Below are 26,610 nucleotides of genomic sequence, written 5' to 3' on the forward strand. Positions count from 1 at the left end.
ACAAAACATGTTTAAAACCAGATCTGGCCATGTCACCCCACACCCCACTGCCTGCTTCAAATTCCTCATCATTCTGTTCTCGGACCAAACGTCAACAGTGAAAGAGCCTTCCAGGTCTGCTCAGTCAATGCTAGGAAGACCCGGCTAATGGCCTGAGATGGCCACAGCTGGTGTGCCACTATGGGAAATGGCCCAGAGCCCCCAAGGAAACTCACCAAGGGCCCAAGGACAGTCTGGGCTGGTTGTGTGGCTTCCATGCCAGCCTAGAGAGTCATGGGGAAGAACTAATTGCAGCTGAGGATGTGACTGGCTAAAACCTCTAATGGTCTCTGTCCCCTGGCCCAGTGTTCTGCTTTGGGCTCCACAGCTGGACAGGAGAGCTTGGAAAAAGGGAGCCACATCGCGGAACCCAAACATGGGTCAGGGAGACAGGCCTCGCAGGGTAGCCGTTCAACAGCGACACCGTGTAGTGGCGACAAGAGCAACAGGCGCCCGATTTTGAGGACCGCACAGGAAGACCAAAGGCTGGGCAGCCTAAGCTGCTCAACAGCGACACGGTGTGTCAGTGGCAGGAACGGCAGCCTAGTGGATGGATTCCCCCCACCCCAACCCGGAGACCCTCTGGGCCTGAAGCAAGACTTGCTCCCTTTGGACTAACTAAACCCCAGACACTCTTGGAAGTGTGGAGTAAGGGGTGTCTCCAAAAAGGGACAACAAGGGTCGCCTGGGTGGTGCAGTTGGTTGAGGGCTCTTGGCTTCAGCTCAGTTCTGATCCCAGCATCCTGAGATCAGCCCCGCAGAGGGTTTCCTGCTCAGTGGGGAGTTGGCTTGGGTTTCTCTCTCCCTCCCCTTCTGTCCCTCCTCTTGCTCTCTCTTTCCGCAAATAAATAAATAAATAAATAAATAAATGTTAAAAAAAAAAAAAGAGAGAGAGAGAAAGAAAGAAAGGGACATGAGACTTTCTGCTAAGAAGGGCGTGTGAGGGCTCAAGAGATTCCGTAGAGGACTGGAGAGAGATGATTTTACCTGCGCTGAGCTCACGCTGCAGGGCAGGCTGGGTCCAGCCAATGGAACAAAGAATGAACAAAACCCAAGGAATAATACCATCACACAGAACTGCACAGAAAAAGAAGCGTTTTTGTTTTTTTTTTTTTTTGTTTTTTGTTTTTTTTGCCGGGGGGTGGGTATGAAGCACGTTGAGAAAGAGCGTGGTAACAACTGGAAAGCGATTCTTGGAGGAAATCTATGTGCACACTTAGCCCTTGCGGGAAACGCATGACCCTGAAAGTACACACTCCACACATTCTCAAGGAACAGAGTTTCTGTATTTAGATCATTTCCGAATCTGAGTTCAGAGTAATTTGCAAGGGACTGTGGCTCAAGGGCTGGGGAAAGGCAGCCTGTACCCTCACAGGCACGTCAGGAGTAGATGCCAACCAGGCCGCCCCTCCTGGCAGGGCTGATGGCTTCCAGCCCCGGGAGGACTTCACCCGTAGTGAATATCTGCACCAAACAGCAGGAAATTCTAGGGAGAGAAGAGGGAGCCGTCATCCGTGGGGAGTGCACCCTGGTCTCTGAGCAGGGGGCTGCTGAGGTTTTTGAAGGAAACTTGGGGAGCAGCTGCCCCACCCTCACCCTGGGAAGGGGAGCCGAGTGGGGCCTGTCTGTGGACACAGAGACAGGAGTGAGAGGGGGGCTCTCGGAGGTGTCGCCACTGGGGTCTTCGTGTCAGCGGCTGCTGGCACTGTGAAGCCGACTGCAGCCGGCCTGGCACCTGTTCCCCTCCCAGATGGACGTGGAGGGCCGCGGGCCACAGGCTGGGCCTTCATTTGTCATCCCTGCTTCACGGCAGTTCAAGGGACCCTTGTTCCCATCAAGGCTGCAAAACCACTTTTCTTTACTCCTTCCTGCCCCTCACTGAGAACTTTCAGAAATGAAGAAATGACATTGTGCCATGGGGTCATTTTTTTGGTTAAGGACGAACTTGGTAAAACATGGGGTACCCCGGGGCTCTGTGTGTGTGTGTGTGTGTGTGTGTGTGTGCTGTCTCGGCTAGTCTACGGTCTCAGCCCTGGGGAATAACCTGGTCTGAAGAATTGGGGGCTGGGGGCTGGGGGCTGGCTGACTGGATATTGGGGCTGAGGGAGAGCAGGGACTCCGGGTGATGTGGCCGCTTCCTACTAGGGCCACAAGGTTAGCAGGAGCGCTGCTGAGCAGGGTGAGGAAGACAATCGTGGCTGGCAGCCTCGTGGCCCAGTTACGTACGGGCTTTGCTGGAACACATGGGACTTAAAGGGCCACAGAGAAAAAACTGGAAGTCTGGCTGGGTCGCTAGGTGGCACCAAGCCAGCAGGGATGAAAGCCAGCAGGGAAAGCTGACAGTGAGGAGGACAGAGGCCTGGGCAGGAATCCTGGAGGACTCCTGCAGGGAGAGAGAAGGAGGGGCCGGAAGGGGGAGGAAGAACCAGTAAAGAGGCCTGCGTTGACCAGGGAGAGGCGGCGGGGAAACCAGGAAAGGGAACCTTCCAAGCTAGAAGACATTCCTAACCAGTCTCAGAGGATGTTGTGGGTCTGGCTGGGGGACAGGCAAGAGAAGGTCATCCATTCTGGGACATAAGTCTCCACTTTGTGCCTCCCTTTTTACTCCCGGGGCCTTGGGAGGCATGCCACACACATTTGTCGAAGATGTAAATGCTTCTAAAAGAGGATCTGTGGCCACCAGTGGGGGGGGTTCCATCTTTTACTGAGTGGAGTGTGGGAATGCTTCAAAGCCACTGGTTCAAAGCAGGGACGTGGCTGTCAAGTTGGACTTCCCTGAGAACTGTGTGGCTTTTCCGAGCCGGACTCTTTCTTCCCTGTTCATCAAGAGCCACCCACTTCTTAGGGTGCTGGTAGGGCAGAGGGTGCTCAATATGGGGATTTTTGGCAACAGGTGGCTGTTGTGGAGGGACATTGGGTGACGAGGGACCTTTGGACCTACCTGGTGGGTTTGAAGCACCAGGTTGGAGAGCTGGACGTCGGCGGGCAGCGGGAGAGGGAAGCCTTCCCGCAGCCGCTCTGCAATGGAGAGTGAAGTCAGCACGAGGGGAGGGAAGGGGGAGACCAGCCCCAGAGAGCTGGGGGAGGGGGACAGCCTCCCTGACCCTGTGTGCCTGGCTCTGGGCAGGGCCGGCAGGTACCTGCAGGCTTGAGGAGTAGGCTGTCCCGGAGACTGTCTTTCTTCACCATGCTCCGAGGACCTGGGAGCCTAGCCATTCCACCCCATCAGCCCCAAGCCCACATTCAGGACCCGTGCAAGCCTTTCCCCCAAAACAACCCTCCTGGGCGTGACAGCAGTGCTGGTGCCCATGACCAGCAGTAGACAGCCCGAGGCATGTGATTGGGGGTAGCTACTGGTGGGCACGTGAAGACCCTCAATGTTCAGGGTGAAACCAGAGATGGGCAGTAGCCAGGGGCCCGCTTCCTGCCGTCCTGCCATACTCTGACGTGGGACTCTAGAGAATTCCAAACTCAACACTATTCTCCCCAGGTCATTACGAAGCTACATTTGTCAAGGTAGGAAGAGGAATTTGTGGTCTTGATTTATAATTTCTAACTATTCTTCTGGTCCCACGGTCTGTGGATCTCTCTATGCACTCTTGCCCCTGGCTCTTCGAAGGTGAAGCTTCCATGGGGGCGGGGGTGCTGAAGCCAAGAGCCAAGCCGGGGTTATCGCTTTGTTCCGAGGCATTAGAAAGGCAGAGGGCTCTGGCTTCAGAGCCGGGTTCAAGTCCCAGCTTCATATCTCACCTTCTCTGTGACCTGCAATAGTTAGGCACCTGACTTCCGGAATCTCCCCTTTCCTCCCAGGACAGTCCTCAGCTCATGGGGCTGTCTGAAAAACTGGATAGAATAATAGATGGGCACATAACAGAAGCTCAACCTGTGGGCGTCCCCTTGTCTCCATTCCTTTTCCGGGGTCAGGTGCCCTTTGATGTTCCTTTGAGGGGACCATCTTCCAGCCTCCATAACTAGGGCCACATACCAGGTGACTCTAGCACTGAACTCCATCCGCCTCCTCTAGGACTAAAAGTCACTCATTTCTCCAAAGCTCCTTACCGTTAACCTTGGGAATCACAATCGTGGGCAGAAGATAATTCATGACAGCCTGCAGCTCCGTGACCTGGAAATCAGGAGGATGGGACCCGCGTCAGGGCACCTTGGTGTCGTCCAGCATTCTCCGCCAGCCTCCCTCCCCCGCAGGGCAACCTCAAAGCTGGGAAAACAGCTGAGTGAGGGACACAGGAGATGACGGGAAAATTCTGCAGCCCAGTCACGTCACCCAAGCGATCTCTTTGGCTCTCAAGTTTCCAAATGTAAAGCATGTTCTAGATGTAGGTTACAAGACAGAGGAAAGGAAGGTCAACAGAGTACTTAAACATGAACAACTCTGTATGAGAAAATGCATGGTCTCAGACACTTCAGGCTACAGGACAAACTGGCTCAGGCTTTCTGAGATTTTATGTGCCCGTGCTCAGCAAAAGCCTTAAAAATATGTGTGCCTGGGGGCACCTGGGGGGCTTAATTGGTTAAGCATCTGACTTCAGCTTGCGTCATGATCTCAGGGTCCTAGGATCGAGCCCCTCAGCGAGTCCCACATCGGGCCCTGCTCTAAGAAAGGAGTCTGTCCCTCTGCCTCTCGCCCTACTCTCTCTTTCTTTCTCTCTCTCTTAAATAAATTTTTAAAAATGTGTGTGCCTGGTGGGCCAGCAAATATGCCTGTAAGGCATTCGCCCTAAGGAAATGATGTAGGGTGCAGGCAAAAATTTAGATGCAACGATGCTCACCAGAGCCATAAATTCAACCCAAACAGTAAATTAACAACAACCTATATGTCTAACGATTGGGGAATTATCTGGGGGACCTGGTGGCGCTTTGGATCTAGGAAATACGATGCAACTGTTAAGAATAATATTGTAGGGGCGCCTGGGTGGCTCAGTGGGTTAAAGCCTCTGCCTTCGACTCAGGTCATGATCTCAGGGTCCTGGGATAGAGTCCCACATCAGGCTCTCTGCTCAGCGGGGAGCCTGCTTCCTCCTCTCTCTCTGCCTGCCTCTCTGCCTACTTATGATCTCTCTGTCAAATAAATAAATAAAAAATCTTTTAAAAAAAGAATAATATTGTAGGAATTTAATTATTCACACAGAGACATTCATGCTCTATTTCTGAGTGAGGAAAAGCAGATTATGGAAACCACATAATTCTACTGTCCTATTGAGTATGCAGAGAAAAAGGTCAGGAAGGGTATACTCCAAGTGATTAAGTGGCAAAAACAGGAATGGCTTCTATTCTCTTTGGCTTGCAAATCTGCATGTTCTGTTTCCTCTATAATGCAGATGTTCTACTTTTACAATAGTAAAAAAAAAAATTCAAAAATAATGTAGCGCCCTCAAGATGATTGCCTGGTGACATTAAAACTTGTAAATATGTCCCTTTTTTTTTTCCTGGAACAATTGAGTTCCCTTCCCCAGGCTAGAAATCCCTGGGCTCCTAAAATGGGGTGCCCTTCTTTCTATGAACCTGAGAACTTTAATTTTTTGTTTTCTGCAGAAGCGGAAGTTAGTTACCAGCTGAGTCAATCCACGGTCAGAGCCCCGGCACCAATGAATCCGTGAAAATACAATGAGGTCGTTTGGGTCCTTCTGTTTGTTCTAGTCTTACCGGATGGAAAAGGGCTGGCTGGCCTTCCAGCCGATTTGGAGGGCATGTTGGGAAGGCCCAACTTTGGGCTTCGTGGCTTACAAGGCACCTACTTGGTGGGGATCTTTGGGAGACATTTCAGGGATGGAAGGAAATGTTCTCCAGGGGTTCAAAAGAGACCCCCCCTCCGGGAGATCTGGACCATGGGCAGTAAGACCCTGTGGACAGAATCAGCACACCGAGGCTTCTAAGGGAAGTCACAGGAACAAGGCTCATTCGAGGCGGCTGGGGAAGAGCAGTGAGCTACTATTTTCTCGGGCAACTCCAGGGTCCCGGGGGGGGCTTAGGAGGGAGGCAGGGGGAGTCTGCTCAGTCATGGTCAGTGAGTCCAGGTAGTGGAATACTTGGAATACTCCCTCCCACCTGCCCTTCCCCACCTCCACACTGGCTCTGCCACTCACCCAGTTGTTCAAGCCAAAAATCTAAGAGTCCCTCTGCATCACCCTCACCACATAGACCACCACCCTCAGCAAGCTCCATCTAACTCCACTTCCGAAGTATGTCTCCCGTCCGCCATCTTTCTCCTCTTCCTAGACAAATGCACCCGCCTCTCACTGATACAAATGGTCTCTTGGTCCCCCAAGTTCCATTCCCTCTCCCCTAGCCTGGGGTACCTTCTATGAAAGCCTAAATCAGATCATGTCACCCTCTGTGTGGAGAAGCTCACTTGCTTCTCATGGCCCTTTGACCACAATCTACTCTAGGCCAGAAGGCCCAGGATGAGCTAGCCTTGCCTGCCTCTCCAGCCACGTCTCCTCCTACACCCCCACCCCCAGCTCTCACTGGTCCAGCCCCGCTGGCTTCCCTTCAGTCCCTGAACATGTTGAACTTGTTCTCACCACATGGCCTTGCTCCTGCCAGTCCCTCTGCCTGCAACAGATCTTCCCTTTGCTGGCTCTTTCAGCCCACATATCACCTCCTCAGAGAGGCTTTCCTTGATTCCATGATCTAACCTTCATCCCTCTCCATCCCTTGCTACCCCATCCTCATTTTGTTTTTCATGATGGTGGAAAGGAGTATGCTTAATTTGGGGAAGATGTGAGGTCCAGAGAGAGGAAATGACTTGCCCAAGGGCCACAGTTAGTAAGCAGGGAGCAGGGACTCTAGCTTCGGTCTGTGGACCCACAAAGCTCCTCTGGCCATTACTTCACATGCAAATTATATGCAAATGAACAGGCAGCCTCCAGAAATGATGGAGAGTTCTGAGCAGACCACAGGACAGTTAGCTTTAGATCAGGGAACAGGGAGCCCCTGAGGGCCTCAGACTCACCGAGAAGGGGCCGACGTCTGAGTGCTTCAGTTCTAGGAGCAGCCTGTGAGAAGGGGAGCAGAAAGCTGAGAACACCATTTGCCTGACCTGTGTTAGAGTCCAGAGTCCTTCTGGTAGATGCTGCCTGGTTTCCCACCCAGTATCCATTCCCTTTCCTCTGGTCACAACCCCTAACAGTTCCTTTCGGGGCATCACCCATTCCCTACATTGTTAGTGCTGTGCTCTGGGGTAGGCTGGCCAAAGGGCAGAGTCAACCTCCCCTACCACAGTTATTGTTGGAAGGATGGACCTGTGACCTATGCTGGTTCAATGGGAGTTGGCCCTAGGACTTTTGAAAATACTGGTGCTGTGGTGTTCTCTTTTCTCCAGGAAAACTAGGCAGCTGCTGGTGGCCATTTTTGTCACCAATTGGTGACAGCCTGATGAGAAATGAAGTCAGCTTAGGGGAGAGTAGAACCAAGAAATGGAGAGAGTCAGAATCCCAAAGACATCATTTGAGCACCTGGATCCACCCTTGCCTGGAACCCTTAGACTTATCAATGACCAGAGCCAATGAGCCATCCCCTCCTTACAGTCTTTAGAGCATCCTAACAGAGATCTAAAGAAATACGGAAATAAATGGCTACTTATTGAACCCTATCACTCACTATGTTGTGTGCTTCACCCCATGGAAATCCTCTAACACCCCCAGAGGCAAGGGCCATCACTCACATTTTACAGATGAGGATACTGACACTCAGAGATGTCAGACAACTTGCCCAAGGTCACACCAAGAACAATTAGCAAAGCAGAATTTCAACAGATCTCCTGATGCCTGAGCTCTTGTCTCCGATACTCTACAAAGCTTGAAAGCTCACCCTTCTTCATCAAGAGTGGGAGCCCCAGGACTCCTGCCCTGTGGACTCTTACACCCCAGGCCGGCATGTGTGAGCATCTGCTCAACCCTCACCCAGCTGTATCCTCTCTGACTCCTCTACTTGAGGGCTCATGGGTGTTCAAGGAAAATTAAATCCACATGTACCCGAAACAGTAACACTTGTCAGAGTGATGCCAGGAGAAATATGCAGCGTGTAAACCTCAGGGGCCAGTCTCAAGGTTAAGAAGGACAGCTCTGTGCTGCAGAGAAGGCGGAAATGGACAGGAATGTAGGTCAAGACTCAATTTAAACAGCGTGAGCGTGATGAAGAGGCAGATAGCGGGTCTAACCGTTGGGGTCATCGTGTGGACTCTGCAAGGTTCTCCCTTTCTCCTCCTCTGTGTGTGTCCTTCCCTCTCTCCCCCTTCTGTGTCTGTCTCTCTATCTGTCAGTCTCTCTTTTGCTCTCTCTTTCTGTCCCTCTGTCCCTCTGTCTCTTCCCTCCCTCCTTTTATGTGTCTCTCTGTCTCTGAGAATCTCTCCGTGTGCCTCTGACTTTCCCTGTCTCTCCCCCTGATGGCTATCTGCCTTGTTTCTGCGTGTTCCTCTCACTCCTCCTTGCTGGCATTCTCCACACTTCAACGCATGTGAACTCCTCATTTCGCCCTCACTACAACGCTCTTGGCAAAGAACAACCATCGGGCTTGTTTGTTTCTGTTACATCAGCAGGCTTTTTTTGAAGCCGGGGCGAGGGAAGTCCGATGAGTAGGGTGTTGGCTGAGGGGGGCTGCGCTTGGCACACAGGCAGCCCCCCCGCAGAGCTGGCGAACCTAACCACAGCCACTGCCATTGGGGCGCTTGGCACACAGGCAGCCCCCCCGCAGAGCCGGCGAACCTAACCACAGCCACTGCCATTGGGGCTCTCCTAGCACCAAGCAACTGATCACGGCTCACGGATGGACCATGAAGAAATGGAGGTGGGTTTCCCACGTACTAAGGCAGGCCAGTGACCGGGGCAGCCGAGCCCTGCTGAGGGTCAGTGCAGGGTAGAAGCACCCGTTGGGCCTGCACAGCCATGAGTCTGCCTAGGACCAAGGGGTACCCTGGGGTACAGTATCTTCTGTGCTAACACTGGGGGACCGCAGGCAAACCACGATGACCAGTCACCTGTGGTGTGTGACCTTGGGTAGGCCACTTCATCTCTGAGCATCAACAGAGCTCTGGTGCCCACCATGCACCATCTGAGGCTTACACGTGACGGATGAACGGGAGAGCAATGACATGGAGCTTGGTGTGCTGTAGGGCCATCACGGGCTCATGCGCAAGGGGTGGGTGGCCACCTCCCATCTCCGTGGGCTCACTTACCTGTTCAGCCTGAGCTTCCCGATAAGCCTGTCAGGCGTGGTGCCGACCTCCACGGAAAAGTTCGTGCTCTGCAAAGCAGTAATCCAAAGAGTGAAAGCCCCCGACCCAGGGGCCAGGGCCTTGGCGAGGTCTCTAACATGGGAGGGTCAGCTTCACAAAGGTGTGGCAGAGGAGCCCACACGGCCCCCAGGGAGGAGGGGCTCTTCCTTTGCTTTGTGCTTGTTGGTGAGTCCTGGGCTGTGCACCAATGACCATTTTCTCCCACCCACTGCCCTAGGGACTATTTCAGATCTCCAGGCCATTCACATGGGCTGAGCGAGACTGACCTCAGGGCTGGAGTCTAGGCCAGCCCTATTCTCAAGCCATTCATTCATTCATTCATCCATCAAATATTTACTGAGTCGGAAAACTGAGGTCCCCACCTCAGCTTCTGGGCTCACTGTCTGCGTGATCAGGGCAGACCCCTCAGAAACCATTTAAATTGGCTAAGTGGGGAAAATAGGTCTTAAATTAAGAGAGGGCAGACGTGCCCGGGGCCCGTGAGTGCCCCCTGGTGGGGAGAGAGTCTGGCCTTACCCTCCGTGGCCGCAGTGGGAGCCACCAATGCCACCAAATACTCGGAGAGTGACAGAGTGAGCAGATGAAAAGAATGCGAAAATCAGCAATGGACCAAAAACTTGAATCAGAGAAGGATTACACCCACAAACGGAGGAATAAACAAAGGTATGCATAAATGAGTAAGCGATGAATGACTGAACAAACAAATAAGCAAATGAATACTTAGACAAAGGTGTAAGTAAATGAATAAATGCATAATGGAATAAATTAATGCACGCATGAACCAGAACAGGTCTAGCACATTTCAAGTGAGCAACCTAAGGAGTAATTGAATGAATGAACAAATTCACAAACGCATACTTGAGTGACCACAGGCATGAGTGTATGAACCAGAACCAGCGCACGGATTTCAAGCCAGTGATGGAGGGCAGAACTGAACCCATGAACGACTGCAGAAGCCAGAGGCAGCTAGTAAAGGGGCTCTGGTCTGAGGCCCCGGAGCATCTGAATCTGGGCAGGATTCACCCTGGTCCCCCAACCCCAAGGCAGTGCCCTCATCTGCCCAGACCCAGGAACAGCTTACCAGTTGAAGCTCGAAGAGAGGAGCCAAGGAGGAGTTGGGGAGCACAGCAAAAGCCTGGGTCTCCAGGATAGGGGTGAAGACAAGGCCAGTAGGGAGCACGGTGAGGTGCGGTGGGGATGGGGCCCCGATGTTGAGCTGCACGGTCATGTTGGGGAACATCTTGGCCACCTGCAGTCCCCCAGTGGGGACAACAAACAAAGTGACAGTTTTATTCCACCTCTTCTAAATCCCATCTTGTCTTGACCCTGCGTGAACACCTCCCATGTATTCCTGGTGCTTCTGGACTAAATCCTAAAGACTGCACAGTCTGGGACTCAGGGCCTGCAGCCTCCCCTCACCGGCCTCTACTTCTTGCTCTCCGGCTCCAGCCGTGTGGGACACCTTCCTGTTCCTCAAATATATGACCCACTCTGTTCCCGTCTAAAAAACCCTTTGCACTCTCTGTTCCTCTGGCAGAATGCTTGTCCTCTCACTGTTTCCCAGCCTGGCTCTCTCCCTTCCTTCAGGGGTCATCTCAAGTGTCACCTCTTCACAGAGCAGTGGTGGCCTCCTGGGAGGAACTGAGGACGGCTTTGGTGACAACCGCATCTCTTCTGGCCTCCAGTCCTCCCCCAGGTAAACTCGTGGTCTCAGAAAAACAATGTGATTGTTAGGCCATAAAGCTTCCAGAGGATTCTCCTGATTCCCTGACCAGTCATGCCTCCCCACACCAGTACCCCTGTATAGAATCTTCTGGAAGTGACACCACTGGAGAGGCTGTTGTGGGTTGAATGTTTGTGTCTCCCAGACTCGTATTGACGTTCTTACTCCCCAGTACAGCTATAGCTAGAGACAAGGCCCAGAAGAAGTAATTAAGATGAAATAAACTCATAGAGGTGGGGCCCTAATCTAATAGGATCTATGTGCTCATAAGGTGACAGCAGAGCTTGCTTGCCCTCTCTCCATGTGAGCTCAGAGGAACGGCCATGTGAGGACACAGAAAGGAAGTAGCCATCTATTAGCCAGGAAGAGGCCCTTACCCAAACCCAAATCTGTGGGTACCTTGACCTTGGTCTTCTCAGCCTCCAGACCCCTGAGAAATACATTCCTGGTATGGGGCCCCCCTAGCCTGTGGCCCTTTGTTACGGCAGCCCGAGCAGGCCGAGTGACCTCATCCATTCATTGACTTCATGTCTCATGGTGTGCCCTTTCTTTTGGATTATTCTGGGTCATTCTGGAGGATCATTGTCTCTCTTCACCGGAGTGGGCCTCCAGGAGGGCAGGGATATGGTCTGCTTTGCTAGATGCCAAGAACAGAGCCCTGGCCATGTGGTGAGCACTCAATAAATATTTTTTGAGTGGATCACCCCCCATCCCCCGCCATGTCCGCCCTCACGCCTGGTCACCTGGGTGCTTGGAACCCTTCTCTGCATGGGGGATGGGCCCTAAGGCTGTTTCCATTCTCAGGCTGGGTTGCCTCTGGATCGGGGGCGGGGGGTGCTCTCCTTGGGCCACACAGCAGAACTCAGTCCTCCCCGGCCCTCCTGGGCTGCCATATGAGCAGACAAAAGGGAAGCAGCCTCTTTCTTACCTGGGGTATGAGGACTCCAAAAAATGTGGTTGTCAGTCGGAATTTGGATCCCTTTGGTATCTGTGGCAAGGGAAGAAGAGAAAAGGACTTTGGGGGATTATGTTAGAGATTTGGGGGGCAGATTCCATATGAGGGGTGAGAGACTGAACACAGAAGCAGACAGCAGACAGCTCATTCCTCACAACGCTGACCCACAACGTCGCAGCCATCAGCTCAGAACAGTCAGGATACAATCAGGGACTGCCAGCTTTCCTATTTCTTTTTTTTTTTTTTTTTTTTTTTTGCGCTGAAAATATGCTCTTCAAACTGATCATGTAGGATGCCCTGCTTCTATTAGCTCACATCCAGGACCCCTGTGCCCAAAACCTCCACAGGAGCACAGCTGTAATGATATAAAGCCATCAAGGTCCCCCTCTTCCTTGTGCATTTGTCTCTACCAAGTCCAAGTGCCGGTGGCTGACTCTGCTAGCCTGAGGAGCTCCCATTCTGGTGGTCTTGGTTACTTCCAGGGGACATGTCAGGGCTTAGCATCCCTTTGGTGCCCCTACAGAGAAGGGGAGCCCGGCCCCTCTTCCAGGAGCAGTGGCGGAGGAATCCCACGTGGTTGGTTACCAAGCTGTACCTGGACTCTGGACAGGATGGTCATGTCCCCATATTACAGACAGGTAAACTGAGGTCCAGAGCAGGACTCAGACACGAACATATCTACAGAGATACTGATGATGATGATGACGGTGATGTGAGACTGAGACCGGATTCTGGCACGTACTTAGGCAGTGTTGGCTGTAACATTTACCCTTCGTGGAGGACATCCTGCCTGTTCTGCTTGTGCTGACTGCTTCTGGCACATTCATACCTCATTCCACCCTCTCATACCCTCGGGCGAGAGATACTGGTACTGGTGTTTTACAGGCGAGGAAACAGGTTCTGAGAGGTTGAATGACGGCCTAAGGCCACCCGGCTAGGAAAGAGGGGGCCGATATTCCAACTGCGGTCTGGCTGCCTCCAAAGGCTGGACTACAATCCCCACCGCCGTGTGAACACAGGTTCAAGCCCAGACGGCCGCTGCACTCTGAACCCCACGCTCATCCCTCATCCACTCCAGCCCGGGCTTACCATGTTGTCCGTGATGGTCAGGTGTAGGGCCCCTGCCTGTTGGTACACGAATCCCGCTGTGTTGAAGAAGTAGTCGGAGAGCCCCAGGTACAGCATGCGGTTGTGGTCAGCTGGAAAGGCCAGCACCGGCGGGGCGAAGGGAGGGGGGCTGGGGTGGGCCACATTGAAAAACTCCCCCTGGGGGCGGAGGAGACATGGTGAGCCTGGGTTTCCTTCGGGTATGGTACGTTAACGTCTTCATTCCAGGAGAAAATGGGTTGCGGAGACCAATCACGCACTCAGAGAGGAGGAAGCCGTGACCAGAAACCAAGAGTGTCATGCGTCTCCTGGGAGCTTATTTCTAGGGGCTTTTCCTGCCAATCCTGCAAGGCAGGTGCAATGATGCTCATTTTGCAAGAGAGGACACCAAGCTGCAGGGAAGTTGGGTGACTTGCCCAAGGTCACTTGGCAACACGCCCAGTGGCTCCACCGGCTCAGCCCCGCCCTTGCCAATGAGCATAGAAGTGACACCAAAAGAACAAGGAGATTCTGTTTGTTTGTTGTCAGCTGTCAAATTAGCAACATTTTAAAGAGAGAGGTAAACTGTTTTTAGTGCACTCTCCAGTTTGGGGTAAGAGTATTCCTACACTGCTGGGGAATATATATTTAATAAGTTTCTGAAGAGCAATTTGGCAAATGCACTGCCGGAGCAGATCACTTATTTAGCCAGAAAAAAACAACGTTGAGTTATAAAAAAGCAAATTGTAGATGGATACATATGGTAGAATACCACTTATGTAAAATTTAAAGGCATATAAAGCATACTAAGCAAGAATTATTGACACATGCAGATACATAGTAAAAGTATAAAAACTGCAGGTAGGACGGATACACACCGGCATCATATTCGTGGGATTCCCTGGGGGTACAGGGGACCCCGGGGGGGCCTCAGCGATTTATTTTTAGACTATTTCATCTCAAAAAAAATAAAAATCAGAGACAAATAGGACAAAAAGGCAATATTTCTTAAATCTGGGTAGTGGGTTCTCTGTACCTTTGAATCATCTCATTATTAAAAATTAAGCACCATGACCCTTGTCTTACAGAATACCATGCCACTCCTAAAAATAGTAAGTGGACCCATGTGCCAGCCAGGAGCTAGCTCTAATGCCTATCTTTAGATACGCATTAATAAGTGAAAGCCTGATGTGTATCCATTCATGCGAAGGGATTATTAGCAAAACCAGGTGGGCTTGGGAGGTTAACACTCCCCCGTGGCTCATCGCCCTTACCTCTGGGAAGGACCCTGGAGGGCCAGTAAACAGGACATTCTCATTCGCTAAGAATAATTATGTATCATTTTAATCCTTTATTCCATTGTATCACTTAGTTGTTTTTTTTTTTTTAAGTATACTATTCGGTTTAGCAGTGCCATTTCCAGGAAATAGTCAACAACGGGCAGAGATCCAGATGCAAGGATGTTCATGGCAGGTCTGGTTACATGTGTGGAAAAAATGGACAGAGACCAAATGTCCCAGAAGGCGGCACTGGACAGAACCTTATCCCAAGCTGTCCACTGGAAAGACCCAAGGGCCAGTAAAAGGGCTGTTGGAGGGAGATTCATGGGAAGGTGTTCACGTTACACTGTTGTGTTTTGAAAAGCTGTGAGATAGTATGTGTAACACAACTCATATAAATACAGGTATGTGTGTACTTATCCCTATGTCTATATATGTGGGGTCTTTTTATGCATATGCATGCATGCGTGTGTGTGTGTGTGTGTGTGTGTGTGTGATTTCCTATGTCTTGGTAGAGATGGGTTGGAGGGAACTAATCTGTGTGTCAATAATGTGTATCTCTGAGTTGTAATATTTGGGTAATCTCTCTCACTCTCCTTCCTCCCTTCTTTCTTTCCTATTTATTTCTCTGCTTCTCTGTAGTTTCTAGATTTTCTTTTTTATATCAAATGTGTCTTAGAACAAAAAGGTAAACAGTAACAAACAAGTCCGTCACCCGTAGTGGAAAGACTGAATGAGGAACATCCAGAGGGAATCCAGAGGTGGGACCTACTCCAGCTGGGGCAGTCAGGGAAGGCAGCTGTGGGAGAAATATCCAAGCACAGACCCCCCCCCCCCCCCCGGAGTCTGTGTAAGTAAGAAGGGAGTGCGGTGGAGAGGGGCATGCCAGGGAAGGCAGTTCAGGGGGAGGGAAGAGGTAGGACAAAGGCCTTAAGGTGGGAATGACTTTGGTGTGTTGAGGAAGTGCAAGGCCAGAGTGTCTGGTTGGAGGATGGTGAGTGAGGGGTCAGTGGCATGAAATGAAGCTCCGTCCATCCAACCATCCATCCAATCAAAATATTTACTAAGCAGCTAGTGGATACCAAGCACATCTCCAGGTGCTACACCAGCAATCAGGAACAAAACAGCCATAGCCCCTCCTCTTTCATCACAGAGGGATACTGATATGTGACTGTGTGTGTGTGTGTATGTGTGCATGCACGTGTGTGTTGAGGAGGGTGTTAGTAATAAGTAATGCTAAGAAAAACAGAACAGGATATGGAAGGAAAGGAGGGAACTATTGCAGTGAGTGTGGTCTGGGAAGTTATCTCTAGGGAGAGGGATGTTTGAGGAAAGACTGGGAAGATGGAAGGGAGAGCTTATGTGAATATCTGGGTGACAGCTTCTGGGCAGAAGAAGGAGCAAATGCAAAGGCCCTGGGGAGCAAGCATGCATAGGGTGGTTCAGGAGAAGTGGGGGGGCCAGTGTGTCTGGAGCAGGGAGAAGGAGCTGAGATGAGAATGATGTGGAGCCCTGGAAAGGTCCAAGACAAAGGCCTGAGGGTCCCTCCGTGTAAGTCTCACCTTTAGCTGCCCATCCAGGTTGTCAGCTGTGGTTGTCGGAGGGGCCACCAGTGAGTAATTGATCCCAGCGACCTTATCTATTTTGGTTGTCACTAGAGAGGAAGAAGACAGACCATGAACTGGCTCTGCATGGCAGCATCTTTGGGGCCTGAGATGCAGTGTCGGCATCACCCAAAGTTGAATCAACAACTGCAGTGAGGGTTCCATTCCCTCCTCCTCCAGGGAGTCCTCCCTGAGGGAGGGAAATAAGCCCATACCCCACATAAACAGACATCGTCACCGTCCCTTCTTCCAACAGCCCTGAGATACAGTCAAGGAGCAGAGGGCTTGATTTGAACTCTCTGGGACTTTGGACAAGTCCTTTCATGTCTCTACACCACTTTTTGTCATTTGTAGAACAAGATAATACTAGTGACCTCACAGATGTCCTGTACGTGGTAGGGGATCTGAAGCTGAAGGGACGATTACTAGCAGTGATAATAACCCAGGCAGAGCCCAGGCTGGCTCGGTCCGATTGGTTTCTGTGTTTCTCAGCGGTCATCAATGATAATTCAGTAAATACCGGTCCCTCCTTAAGTGCCCCCTTCCCGAGTTAGAGGGAATGAAATGAGGCTCAGAAAGGTAACTTGTCCAAGATGGCACAGCAGGTGACTGATGGATCTGGGACCCCAACCCACATCATTTTCCTGTCTGCTGAAGCCAAACCGTGGACACTGCAAATCCCTGGGCGGGAGCTGGGGAGATGTCTGGGGACGGAGGCACCTTAAACATGCTCACACCGTGCCGCCGAGCCTCCTCCGCAGGGAGGGAGCCCAGGTAGCAGTTTGGGGCCCGGGCTCAGGAGGAAGAAAACCTGAATTTGGATCCTGTATTTGCTTCTTTCTGGCTCTGTGACCTTGGGCAAGCCACGGCTCCTTTCTGAGCCTCAGTTTCCACCGTGGTAAAATGGGTAGAATGCACCAACCTCCATGGGGGTGTTGGGAAGCCAGGAGGAGACAGTTCTGCGGGGTGCATGTCTCATGGTAAGGGCCGGCCAGGGGAGTCCTCCCCTCACAGACAGCAGCTTGTCACTGTTTACTACGTACTTAGGGATACAGAGAATTGCCCCCATTTTAAAACTATGAAAATGGAGGCCCAGAGAGCCGAAATGATCAGCCTCAGATCTCAGGCCAGCTATGTGTGTCCAGTCTCAGAGCTGGGAGTATTTGGTGGCTTGGCCCCTGCATGGGTAGGGGAACGACTGCGTGTGGGCTGCTCTCGCACTTGCCACCAGGGCGGGGCCCACTGGGCATCTGATGCCGACTTCCATTTGCAAATAATCTGTTCTACCCACTCCTTTCCTTGGCCCCAGCCAGTCGCAGACACTTGCTGGCTCCCGCACACGGTCCTATTTCCCTGTCCCCTTCCCCCTTGTGTCCCTTGACCTCACCTCGCAGGGTCTTTAAATAGGACTGCAGCTTGGAGGACACAGAACTGGTCACCACCTGGCAGATCTGGAAGGAACCAAAGAAGTGATCAGAGAGGGTTGCCCATAGTGGAGACTGTCCTTTGTGAATAAGGAATCTGACATGTTTTCCTTTCCTTGAATGTTTCTTTGAAGGAGGGAGGGAAGGAAGGTAGGAGGGGGAACTAGAAATGTAGGAGGGAGAGAACACTGGTTTCCTGAAGCATGTTTCTATCACACCAGACTTGTGACTCTGCATGCCCCAAGAATATCATCCTCGAGGAGCCTGTGCCTCTGCCACATGGGCCAAGGTGGGGGGGTGGGAGGGGGGGATGGGGGACAGCACATCCAGGAGCTGGAGCCCGGCTGAACACCTAGGCTACTGCCCTCCAAGTCCGCTCACTCCGGAGGACCACCAGATGGCTCCAAACCACAGCAAACCACACCACATCCCGGAGTCGGGCTTCCTGCTGCTGCCCCTCTGTGCTCCATCCTACCTGCCCTCCCCACTACCCCCCACAGACCCCTGAGCATCCCTCAGATACCTAGTCTTCACTCTGCATTCCTGGGGAGCCAACTGCCGAGCTCATACCTCTTCATTTCCAGCCCTTGCTACTATCATGGACCCCTTGGCACCTCCTTTATCTACCCCTCCATCCCTCCATCTATCCAGCCACTCAAGCCAATACTCTCTCCTAAAAGATCTTGTTATGATTAAGAGCTTCACCTCTGAGGTGGGATGGCCTGGGTTTGAGCCCCAGCACTCTCACTTCCCTCTCTGTGCCTCAATTTACTTATCTGTAAAATGGGGAAATCATGACACCCCTCCTCCATCATAAGGAATTTGTGTGGGTTAAGTGCTAGGATCCTTGTAGAGTTCTAGGCATCATGCCAAGCCCACCCCGTGTCTGTAGTACCCTCTTGTTCCTTCTCCCCATCACCACCTCTAGCTGACAGCAGCGCATTCTTACTTCTTAGCTTGGCTGCTTTTAAGGGGCCACTTTTATGGTGTCACCAAGAAATACTCTGTTTTAATAGCTCCAGTGTTAAATGCTTTCCCCTCTTACTGTTACTTAATTACAAAGACAGTTGAGCCATGGCTTAGCCAGGCTAGGGGGTGAGCCCTCAATAATTCTTCCAGCAGCTTGGTGCCGGAGGTATTCGTGTCCCCATTTTGCAGATAGTGAAACTGAAGTTCTGATATTTGCTTAAAGTTACAAAGCTAGTTAGGCCCTGGGGCCAGGACTAAAACTCAGAGATTCTGACTCTAGAAGCCATTCTATGATCTACTGTGTTAATATGCATTGTGACAACCATGCACTGGTTTTTTTTTTTTGTCTTAAGACTTTGATAGAATGCCTTCAGATGAATGATCTGGTTTGACTGATGTCTCCCTACCCCCATGGTCAGTGTCTTTGCCTGAGAACCAGTGGCTCCCTTCCAGATGACCATATAGCTTCCTCAGTCTCCCTGACACACCTTGCCCCATCTTCTGGTTCCTCCAGTCATTCTCATGGCAGCCACAGAAATTCCTCTAAAACACAGATCTGGCCAGGTCACCCCCTTGACTCAAATCTTCAATGGCTCCCTATTGCCTTTGACTCACTTGGCCTAGGGCAGACAGACTAGGGCATTCCTGGGAGCTAATGGTTCATTCATGGAAAACCAGTCCAAGGAATGGCCCCATTTCCGAGCTGAAGAATCTGGTCTGGGTGGATTCAGGGTGAGGGCAGGATTGGGAACGTTGGTTGGTACCAGTTCCAGCCTTCGGGAACAGTTTGCAGGCACTCTAGCCTAGCAGCTTCCTCAATGGAACATCAACACCCTTCCAGAAGGGGGTTTGGCGTGCGGCAGGGATTGGAGAGCTGGCCAGAGGGCTTTGAGAAGGGCATCCGGGGCAGGGGAGGCAAGAGAAGGTAGTTCGCCTGAAGGGAGGAATGTGGAAAAAAGAGCGGGGGTGGTCCAGCGGGAGCAGGGCGGTGCGTCGTGGCTGTATGCTGGGACCTTTTCTTGGCTCTTGCTGGACTCCTCATGACTGGTTTCTAAGTTAGACCCATGATTTCAAAGAGCCGTGAGGACCACTTCCTGTCCTTTGGGGCGAGAGCAGAAGCATCCAGTGCTACGTACACTGAGGGCCCCACCCTCTCTGAGCCCACCTTACCTTGCTCTCCATGGTCTTTCGGATTGAAGACTCAATTTTTTTGTGGAAGAGTTGGATCAGCCACCTGGAGATTGACATGTGAGGACAAGCATGAGGCTTCTCAGGTGTCCCTGGGCTGCATTCGGGACACTGCCTCATGTGGAAAGCCTTCCTCCCTCTTCCAAATAGCCTTGGCACCCTTGTTCCTGGACTTTAACTGCACACACACACACACACACACACCCATTAAATACTTGGCCTTCTGGGTGCAGTGACTTGTTAATGAGTTTATTTCCTCAATTGGTGCATAGCTGCCCCACCCCCAATCCCGGTCTCAGCCTCTTTCCTCACTACTGCTCTCTGTCTTGGCACTCCAACCGTACTGTTTTGTTGTATCCTCTTGTGTTCTGTGCTGCCTCCCACCACAGGGCTTTTGCACATGCTGTTCCTCCTATTTAAAACACCCCCTGTCTGCAACATCTACCTAATTAACTCCCACATCTTCTTTTCATTTCAATTCAAATGTCATTTCATCAAGGAAGAACCAGCCAGCTTCCAGACTAGGTCAGATTCTCCTGCTCTATGTGTTGGTAGGACTTTGTACCTCTTTTTCTTATTTCTTCTATCCTTTTGTAATTCGTTGTGAACCATTGCCTAGCGCATTGATTTGATTAATGTTCATATTCCCCACCGGACAAGAAGCTTCAAGAGAACAGGGACTGTGGCTAAGAGTCTGCAGTCAGATAGTTCTGAGCTGAATCCCTTTTCAACCCTCACTAGGTTGGAAAATTCAGGATATTTCCTATTCTCTCTCCACCTTGGTTTTCTCCTCCAAAAACAGGGGTAATAATAAACTAACTTCATTGTGTGGATTGGTTGAGACGATTCACAAGCTTAAAGGAATGCTTGGCCCACAGTGACCACATGCCACTGATGTTAGCTACTGCTAAATTTTAATTGGCCATTGCTATTTCTTGGGCATGAGCCTGGTGCACAGAAGATGCTTAGATGACATTTGTTGAGAGGATGCATAAATGCCTACGGATTGGTGGTGAGGACTGTATAGTTTAATGCACATCAAGTAGGTAGCCCAGAGCCAGGGAGTGTCATATGTGCTCAGTAAACCTGTTGAATGAAGGTTGGATGAACAAGTGACTCCTTGAGGCAGGGAGGGGGCCTGCTCTGTCTACGGACCCCGTCCTCTCCTACATCTGGGCTCCTGGAAGAGACCTGGCAAGGAGGGGGCACTTGGTATGGTTTTGGAATACACAGATGATTAGGACGGTGCTTCTGGAGGTCCCGCCTCCCACCCACCATCCCAGAAGATCATACCCCAGCTTGCTGCCTGAGATGTGCACATGGACAGCGTTGATCTGGTTGCTGCAGCTGGAACAGGTGGCAGTGGGGAGGCCCGAGGAGGGGTCAAAGCCCAGCTGCAGACCAGCCGAAATGGAAATGCCCTCCACACTCAGGTCAAAGTTGCCGCTGGTTTTGCTGAAGGAAAACACGAACGAAAGAATTGGAGCAAGCATTTTCTTCCCCGCTGCCATTCAAACGACAAGCCTGGGCTGGTAGGTAGGTTTTGCTATTTGAGATGGTGTTCAGAGAGGGGAGGCAGCCTGCGCAAGGTCACACAGCACTCAGGGAAGTGTGGGTCCATGTTTGCCCAGCAGAACGCTGTTCTTACCCACTGCCTCTGCCCTTGCCAGTGGCTTTGGGTGTCTTAACTGCTCTGAGGTCCAGTTGCTTCCCTAGACCCTTGGCCAACGGCAGAACATTGGCTTTGCCCCTAAAACATTGGGAGCTTGGGGGTGGGGCTTTAATTAATGCTCTTATTCAGGCAATGGGGTTAATAACTCCTTCAGGGATGGAACGAGTTTGGGTAAGACAGTGGACCTAAATGTATTTTGTCAACCCTCTTTCAATACGATGAAGTTCTGTTATTTATTTATTTTGCCATCAGTGAGTGAAATGGTAGATGCAAAAGAGCCCATGTGAAGAACCAAGGGATTCTTACTGTGGGGAAGGGACAGACCTGGCAGTCCTTGTACGGGAGGGCAGATTCTAGCCGCCTCCCCAGAGTGCCTTCTCCTCCCTCCATTGTGCCCCCAGACTCCCCACCACGAAGTCTCCGAAGTGATCGATCATTCTGAGACACAACCATCAGAGGGCAGGCTCACTATGCAGTGAACCCAATATGTGGCTTTGGAATTGTAGTTTGGATGATTTGCCTCAATGTTTCACCCCTTTGCCTATCTTGGGGGCACCTGTGTGCATTTTCAGGCTCTTGACATTGGGCTTGATCATGTGAATTACTTTGGCCAATGGCGTATGAATAAAACTGACCATAGTCCACTTCCGAGTCTAAGCCTTAAGGGGACCTGTGTGTTTCCAGTTATCCTGTTTGCATGTCTGCCATCGCCAAGGATCTGCTCTGAGTGGTCCACTGGTCTAAGGACGAGGAGGAAGAGATATACATAGAGCAGGGCTGCCTCAGCTGAGCCCAACCCAGATCAGCAGAACCCCAGCCGACACATAGATACGCAGAGATAACATGAGGCTGAGTTTGGGGTGCTTCATTACACAATAGCCAACTGATAAAGGGGCAAATGAAAGGTCCCACTTAGCCTTCCATCCTAAGCCACATGTACCAATTCTTGAGACTGTCTCACATTGTGATATGGGCAAATGCTCAGCTATTAATCAAGGCTATGTTAAAACTTCACAGGTGAAAAATGCCCCCAGGAACCCTCTGGGGACAAGAGGTGGTGGGTAAGGAAAAAATTGGGCATTCGCATGATCCTGGCTCTCATCCCTTCCAAATGTCACCAAGAGATCCCACACACACTCAATAAACCCCAAGCTTGGAAACTCACATGAATTTCTTTCGTGCCTTCCATTTTCCACTGATCTTGATATTGGCGTTACTGATGGAGAGATCAAGGCCCTTTTCGGGCACTAGTTTTATGTGCGAACTAGGAAGCTGGAATCCACGAATAACCATGCTGTGAAGAAGAAACACTCCATTAGCCTCCTGGGGCCCCACACAAGGACTCAGTTAATGGTTAGTGCAAACTCACCCCTTCCCCGGCTCCTATACCCCATCCATTCCAGGAGAACCTAGAAGCTACAGGAGCAGCCTTGGGCAGAGTAGCTAGGCTTTAAAGTCAGACAAATCTGCATTAGAATCCTGTTCTCCAGTGTACTATTGTGTGACTCTGGGCATGTCACGTCATCATCCTGAGCCTCGGTTTTCTCATCTATAACATGGGCACAATAATCTCCATCTTGCAGGAAGTGTGACAATCCATGAGGATGATACAGGTAATCTCAATGGGCTACAAGTTCTGTAAAAGGCTGGAATGTGTCTCTCTCGGTTCACTATTCTAGCAAAACCTGTAGTGGCACACACATAGTAGGTCCTCAAAAATGGTTGTTGAATGAATAGGTGTATAAAATTCTGTAGAGGACATTTTCTGCCCAGGACCCATCCCCCCTTCTCGTGGTAATAGAATTGCCTTTTTACTTTGGGGGAACCCCCGCCCCAACACCTAGTCTATGTCGCTCCAAAGAAAGTTGACCTCACCTCTGCTTTCATGGGGGTGGGGCTTTGACCTCCGGCACAAGCTAGTTAGTATGGGCTATTCCCTGGCCACAGGGATTGGTTCAGGGTCGTGTGCATAACTGAAGATGGGACCATCACAGGGAATTTAGGGTTTGTGCTTGGGTTGCAAGGGAAAAGTGTTCTGTCTCCACAGGATTCTCAGTGCTGGTGGCCATCTTGCATCTTTGAGGGGACACCCTATCTGGGATTAGACTTCCCCAAGGGAAGCAATGTTGGAAAGTGGCAAGGCAAAGACAAGGTCTAGTGACATTTGGGCTTTTCTCAAGCTGAACCCAAGGCCAGACTATTCCAGAGACTTCTCATACATGTGAGTCAAAAAACTCTGGCCTGGGCCATTTTGGAGTAGGCTTCCTGTCCTTGAACCCTTATCCATCTTCCAAAATCCTACTTGTTTGGGCGTTCATGACACATTCCTCCAGCCTTGGGAGTCATGGTAGATACCTTCTGTGGCCTCCTCCATACTCAGCTCGGGGGATTATATCCCCTCGGGAGGGTGTCAACCCTACTTTGTAGATCCCAACCTCTCTGAGTTTAGGAATCTGGGGCTCTGTGATTCTAGGTCTTGACCCCAGGACACTACAAGTTCTGTATGCTAAGGATTGAGCTCCATGGGTCTCACCTGTAGAATCTATAATGCCCTTTCCCAAGATGCTTGACCTTGAAGCTTCCTGAGAACTCGGGTATCTTGATCTTCTCCAGCTCCTTCTGCAGCACGGCCACTCCTTGCTGGCAGGCTGAGGGGCGAGAACAGGGGCAATGGTCAGAGCCTCCACCTGTCCCTGTCCATACTGGGGGTCAGCGAGGGTTTTCTGAGAAGGTTCAGATGGCAAATATCTTTGGCTTTGTGGCTCCTACTGTCTCTGTCACACGCACCCGGCTCTGCTGGGATCGCAGGAAAGCAACCAGAGACAATCGGTAAGTGAACGGGTGTGGCTCTGTTCCAATGAAACTTTACTGATGGACCCTGGAATTTGAATTTCATATAGTTTTCACATGTTGTGACATATTATTCTTGTGTGGCTTTTTTTTCCCAACCATTTAAAAATGTAAAAAGTAAATGCCATTCTTAGTTCTAGGGCCATACCAAAACACAGGGTGGGCCAGAGTTGGCCTGAGGGCTGTCGTTTACCAATCCATGTTCTAAAATACTGCCTCAAACACCCAGTCATGGGTCCTAGCAGTCTTTCTGGAACACTGACTCTGAGCCACCTTCGGTTCTATGCCCTCACAGGGACCCTGTCTCCCTGACTTTTGGCCTCTTTCTGTAGGAACTTTGCTTGCGTCATTCCTTTTTTTTTTTTTTTTTTTTCTTCCCCTTGGCGACCCTGCCAGGACTCGAACCCTTGCTTGTGCCATTCCTATGGCCTGGGAGACCTTTCCCTCTCACCTTCACCTGGTCAGCTTCTACTCAGCTGGACCATCGCTCCCCCCCAGGAATTTGCTCTGAGCCAGCAGATGGGAGCAATCCTCCTGTCCTCATTCTCATGGTGCATTTCCTTAGGAGCCCTCTTTCCTGTTGGGGACTATACATCTCTTCATGTGACTTTGGGGTTGCTCTCTCTCCCGCTGCCAGAGACAAGCCTTGTAGTTCCGTCTGTTTGATTTACAAAAGTGGCCCCTGCATTTACCACAGTGATCAGCACTTACTATTAGGAAGTCCCCCTATTTGTGGAATGAAAAAATGAACGAGTGAATGCCAATGTCAGGAACCCTGCCATCAGTCATTAAGTAGTTAGCACCATCCAAGAACCAGCTGGAAGGCAAGCACGTTACTTGAGAAAGAGGAAGTAGTAAGAGGAGGGAACCCAGGCGTTGTGTTTTCCGGCATCACCATTTATGTGTGCCAGGCGCTGTCCTGGGCTCTGTACCTGTGCGAAGAGATTGAATCTGAATAATCCCAGAAGGTAGGTCCCCTTACCACCCCCAATTCACAGAGGAGGCAGCTGGATTTTGCGGGAGTGGCCACACTTCCCATTCAGCTGATAAGGAATGGGTCAGGATTTGAATCCAGGTCTTGCGGTCCTGGAACCAAGGCACTGGGACAGTTCTCCCGGGGATTCAAAAGCAGGCAGTGCAGACATAGTCACGGATGAGAGAGGAAGGAAAATGTGGAATGGCAAGGACCAACGTGGGTCGGCTGGGGCCAGGTCTTAAAAGGTCTCAAATGCCATGCCAAAGGGTCAGACTACCTTCTGAGGACTGGGACATCAGCAAATGTGCTACGTTTCAGGAAACCCACTCTGGCAGCCACATGGGGAAGACTGAGGCTCTCGTGACGGAAAACAACACTGCCCGGTTTAAAGGCTGAGCCCAGGCCTCTGCTCCCCGGAAGCTTCAGACTACCCATTGTCTGATCTCCGAGCTCACATGCAGCCTTCTGTCTGCACCCCTGGGATTCAGAGGCGTCCTGTCAGGTCCCCCCGGAACCCCGTCCTGCATCCCTCCGTGGGACCCCAGCTGATGAGGCTCTGCTTTCTCCTTGGTCTGATTCCTCTGGCTCTCCCACACCAGCCCAAGTCCGTCTCTCCGCCACTGGAGACGACATCGAGCAGCCCCACGCGGGGACGTGAGCTAAGACTGGAGGCCCGCTCCAGACCACCCACTTCAGTTTGCTCATCTGTGAATTGTTGCCAGTAACATGATGTCCCATCCAGGGCCGACACAAAGATGACAGGAGATTGGGTGTGTAAAGTGCCTGGCACAGATCTAAGCAGGTCAGCACGGGGCTGTCCCAGGCCTGGAGTAGCCTGGAGGGAACCTCTCTGGGGGATCCAGATGGGTCATGTGCACAGTATGGCTGTGCCAAGCTCCTGCCCTGGGGGAGACCTTGAGGAAGGCCCTCCTCTTTACCCCCCTCCCCATCACTCAGCCTCCTCACAGGTTCTGCCTGGGCTCTGCCCACGCTGGAGACCGAGCCAGAGATCTCAAGGCAAATGACAGGATGGAGAACCAGGTCTGAAGGGAAGAGAAGGGCCTAGAAGCCTGAGTTGGCAGCTGGGTGGAGAGAGGGAAGGAACTGTGAGGACCCTTGGGGGCCTGAACACTGGACTTGGAGTCTTCCAGACCAGCACTCCAACCCCAGCACTGCCACTTTGCAGCTCTGTGATCCTGGACAACTCCCCTGGTCTCAGTTTCTTCATCTACGTTGGGGGGTGGGGGTTGCTAAGAAGGTTGAGGAGCAGTGAGCAGTCCACCCACTGGATTTAAAGGGCTGCACACAGCAGGTGCTCAGTAAGTGCTCCTTAGGGGCAGAAGAGGAGGAAAGGAAGGCATCTGTTTACCGTAGTCCAGGCCTTTCTGGGTGATCCTGGCCACGACGCCAGGGTTGGTGGTCGCGATCACAGCTGTGCTCAGGGTGGTCAACACCAGCAAGCCTGCCCACCTCAGCGCGCTGTCAGGCTCTCTGGCCATGTCTTCGTCCTCCGCAGCTGCCAAAGCCTGGAGGCCTTGGAGGGGAGCCAGGGATCTATAAAGGAGCTGGCTGGGGAAACGAAGCCAGTTGGATG

General features: G+C 51.5%; 1 protein-coding gene across 1 annotated transcript; it reads right to left on the reverse strand.

Annotated features, from left to right (window-relative positions):
• Positions 1-1,168: 1,168 nt before the first annotated feature.
• On the reverse strand, positions 1,169-26,596 carry BPI (bactericidal permeability increasing protein). Its single transcript, XM_032350693.1, has 15 exons — positions 26,386-26,596; positions 23,724-23,838; positions 22,356-22,484; positions 20,812-20,973; positions 19,501-19,564; positions 17,325-17,388; positions 15,896-15,987; positions 13,057-13,233; positions 11,941-12,000; positions 10,371-10,538; positions 9,230-9,297; positions 7,010-7,052; positions 4,099-4,162; positions 2,981-3,057; positions 1,169-1,525 (listed from the first exon to the last, which is right to left on the reverse strand). The coding sequence occupies exons 1-15, from the start codon at positions 26,513-26,515 to the stop codon at positions 1,487-1,489; spliced, it is 1,452 nt and encodes a 483-aa protein (XP_032206584.1). The 5' UTR covers positions 26,516-26,596; the 3' UTR covers positions 1,169-1,486.
• Positions 26,597-26,610: the final 14 nt, after the last annotated feature.

Source organism: Mustela erminea, chromosome 7 (assembly GCF_009829155.1).
Source record: "Mustela erminea isolate mMusErm1 chromosome 7, mMusErm1.Pri, whole genome shotgun sequence".
NCBI classification, from domain to species: Eukaryota; Metazoa; Chordata; class Mammalia; order Carnivora; family Mustelidae; genus Mustela; species Mustela erminea.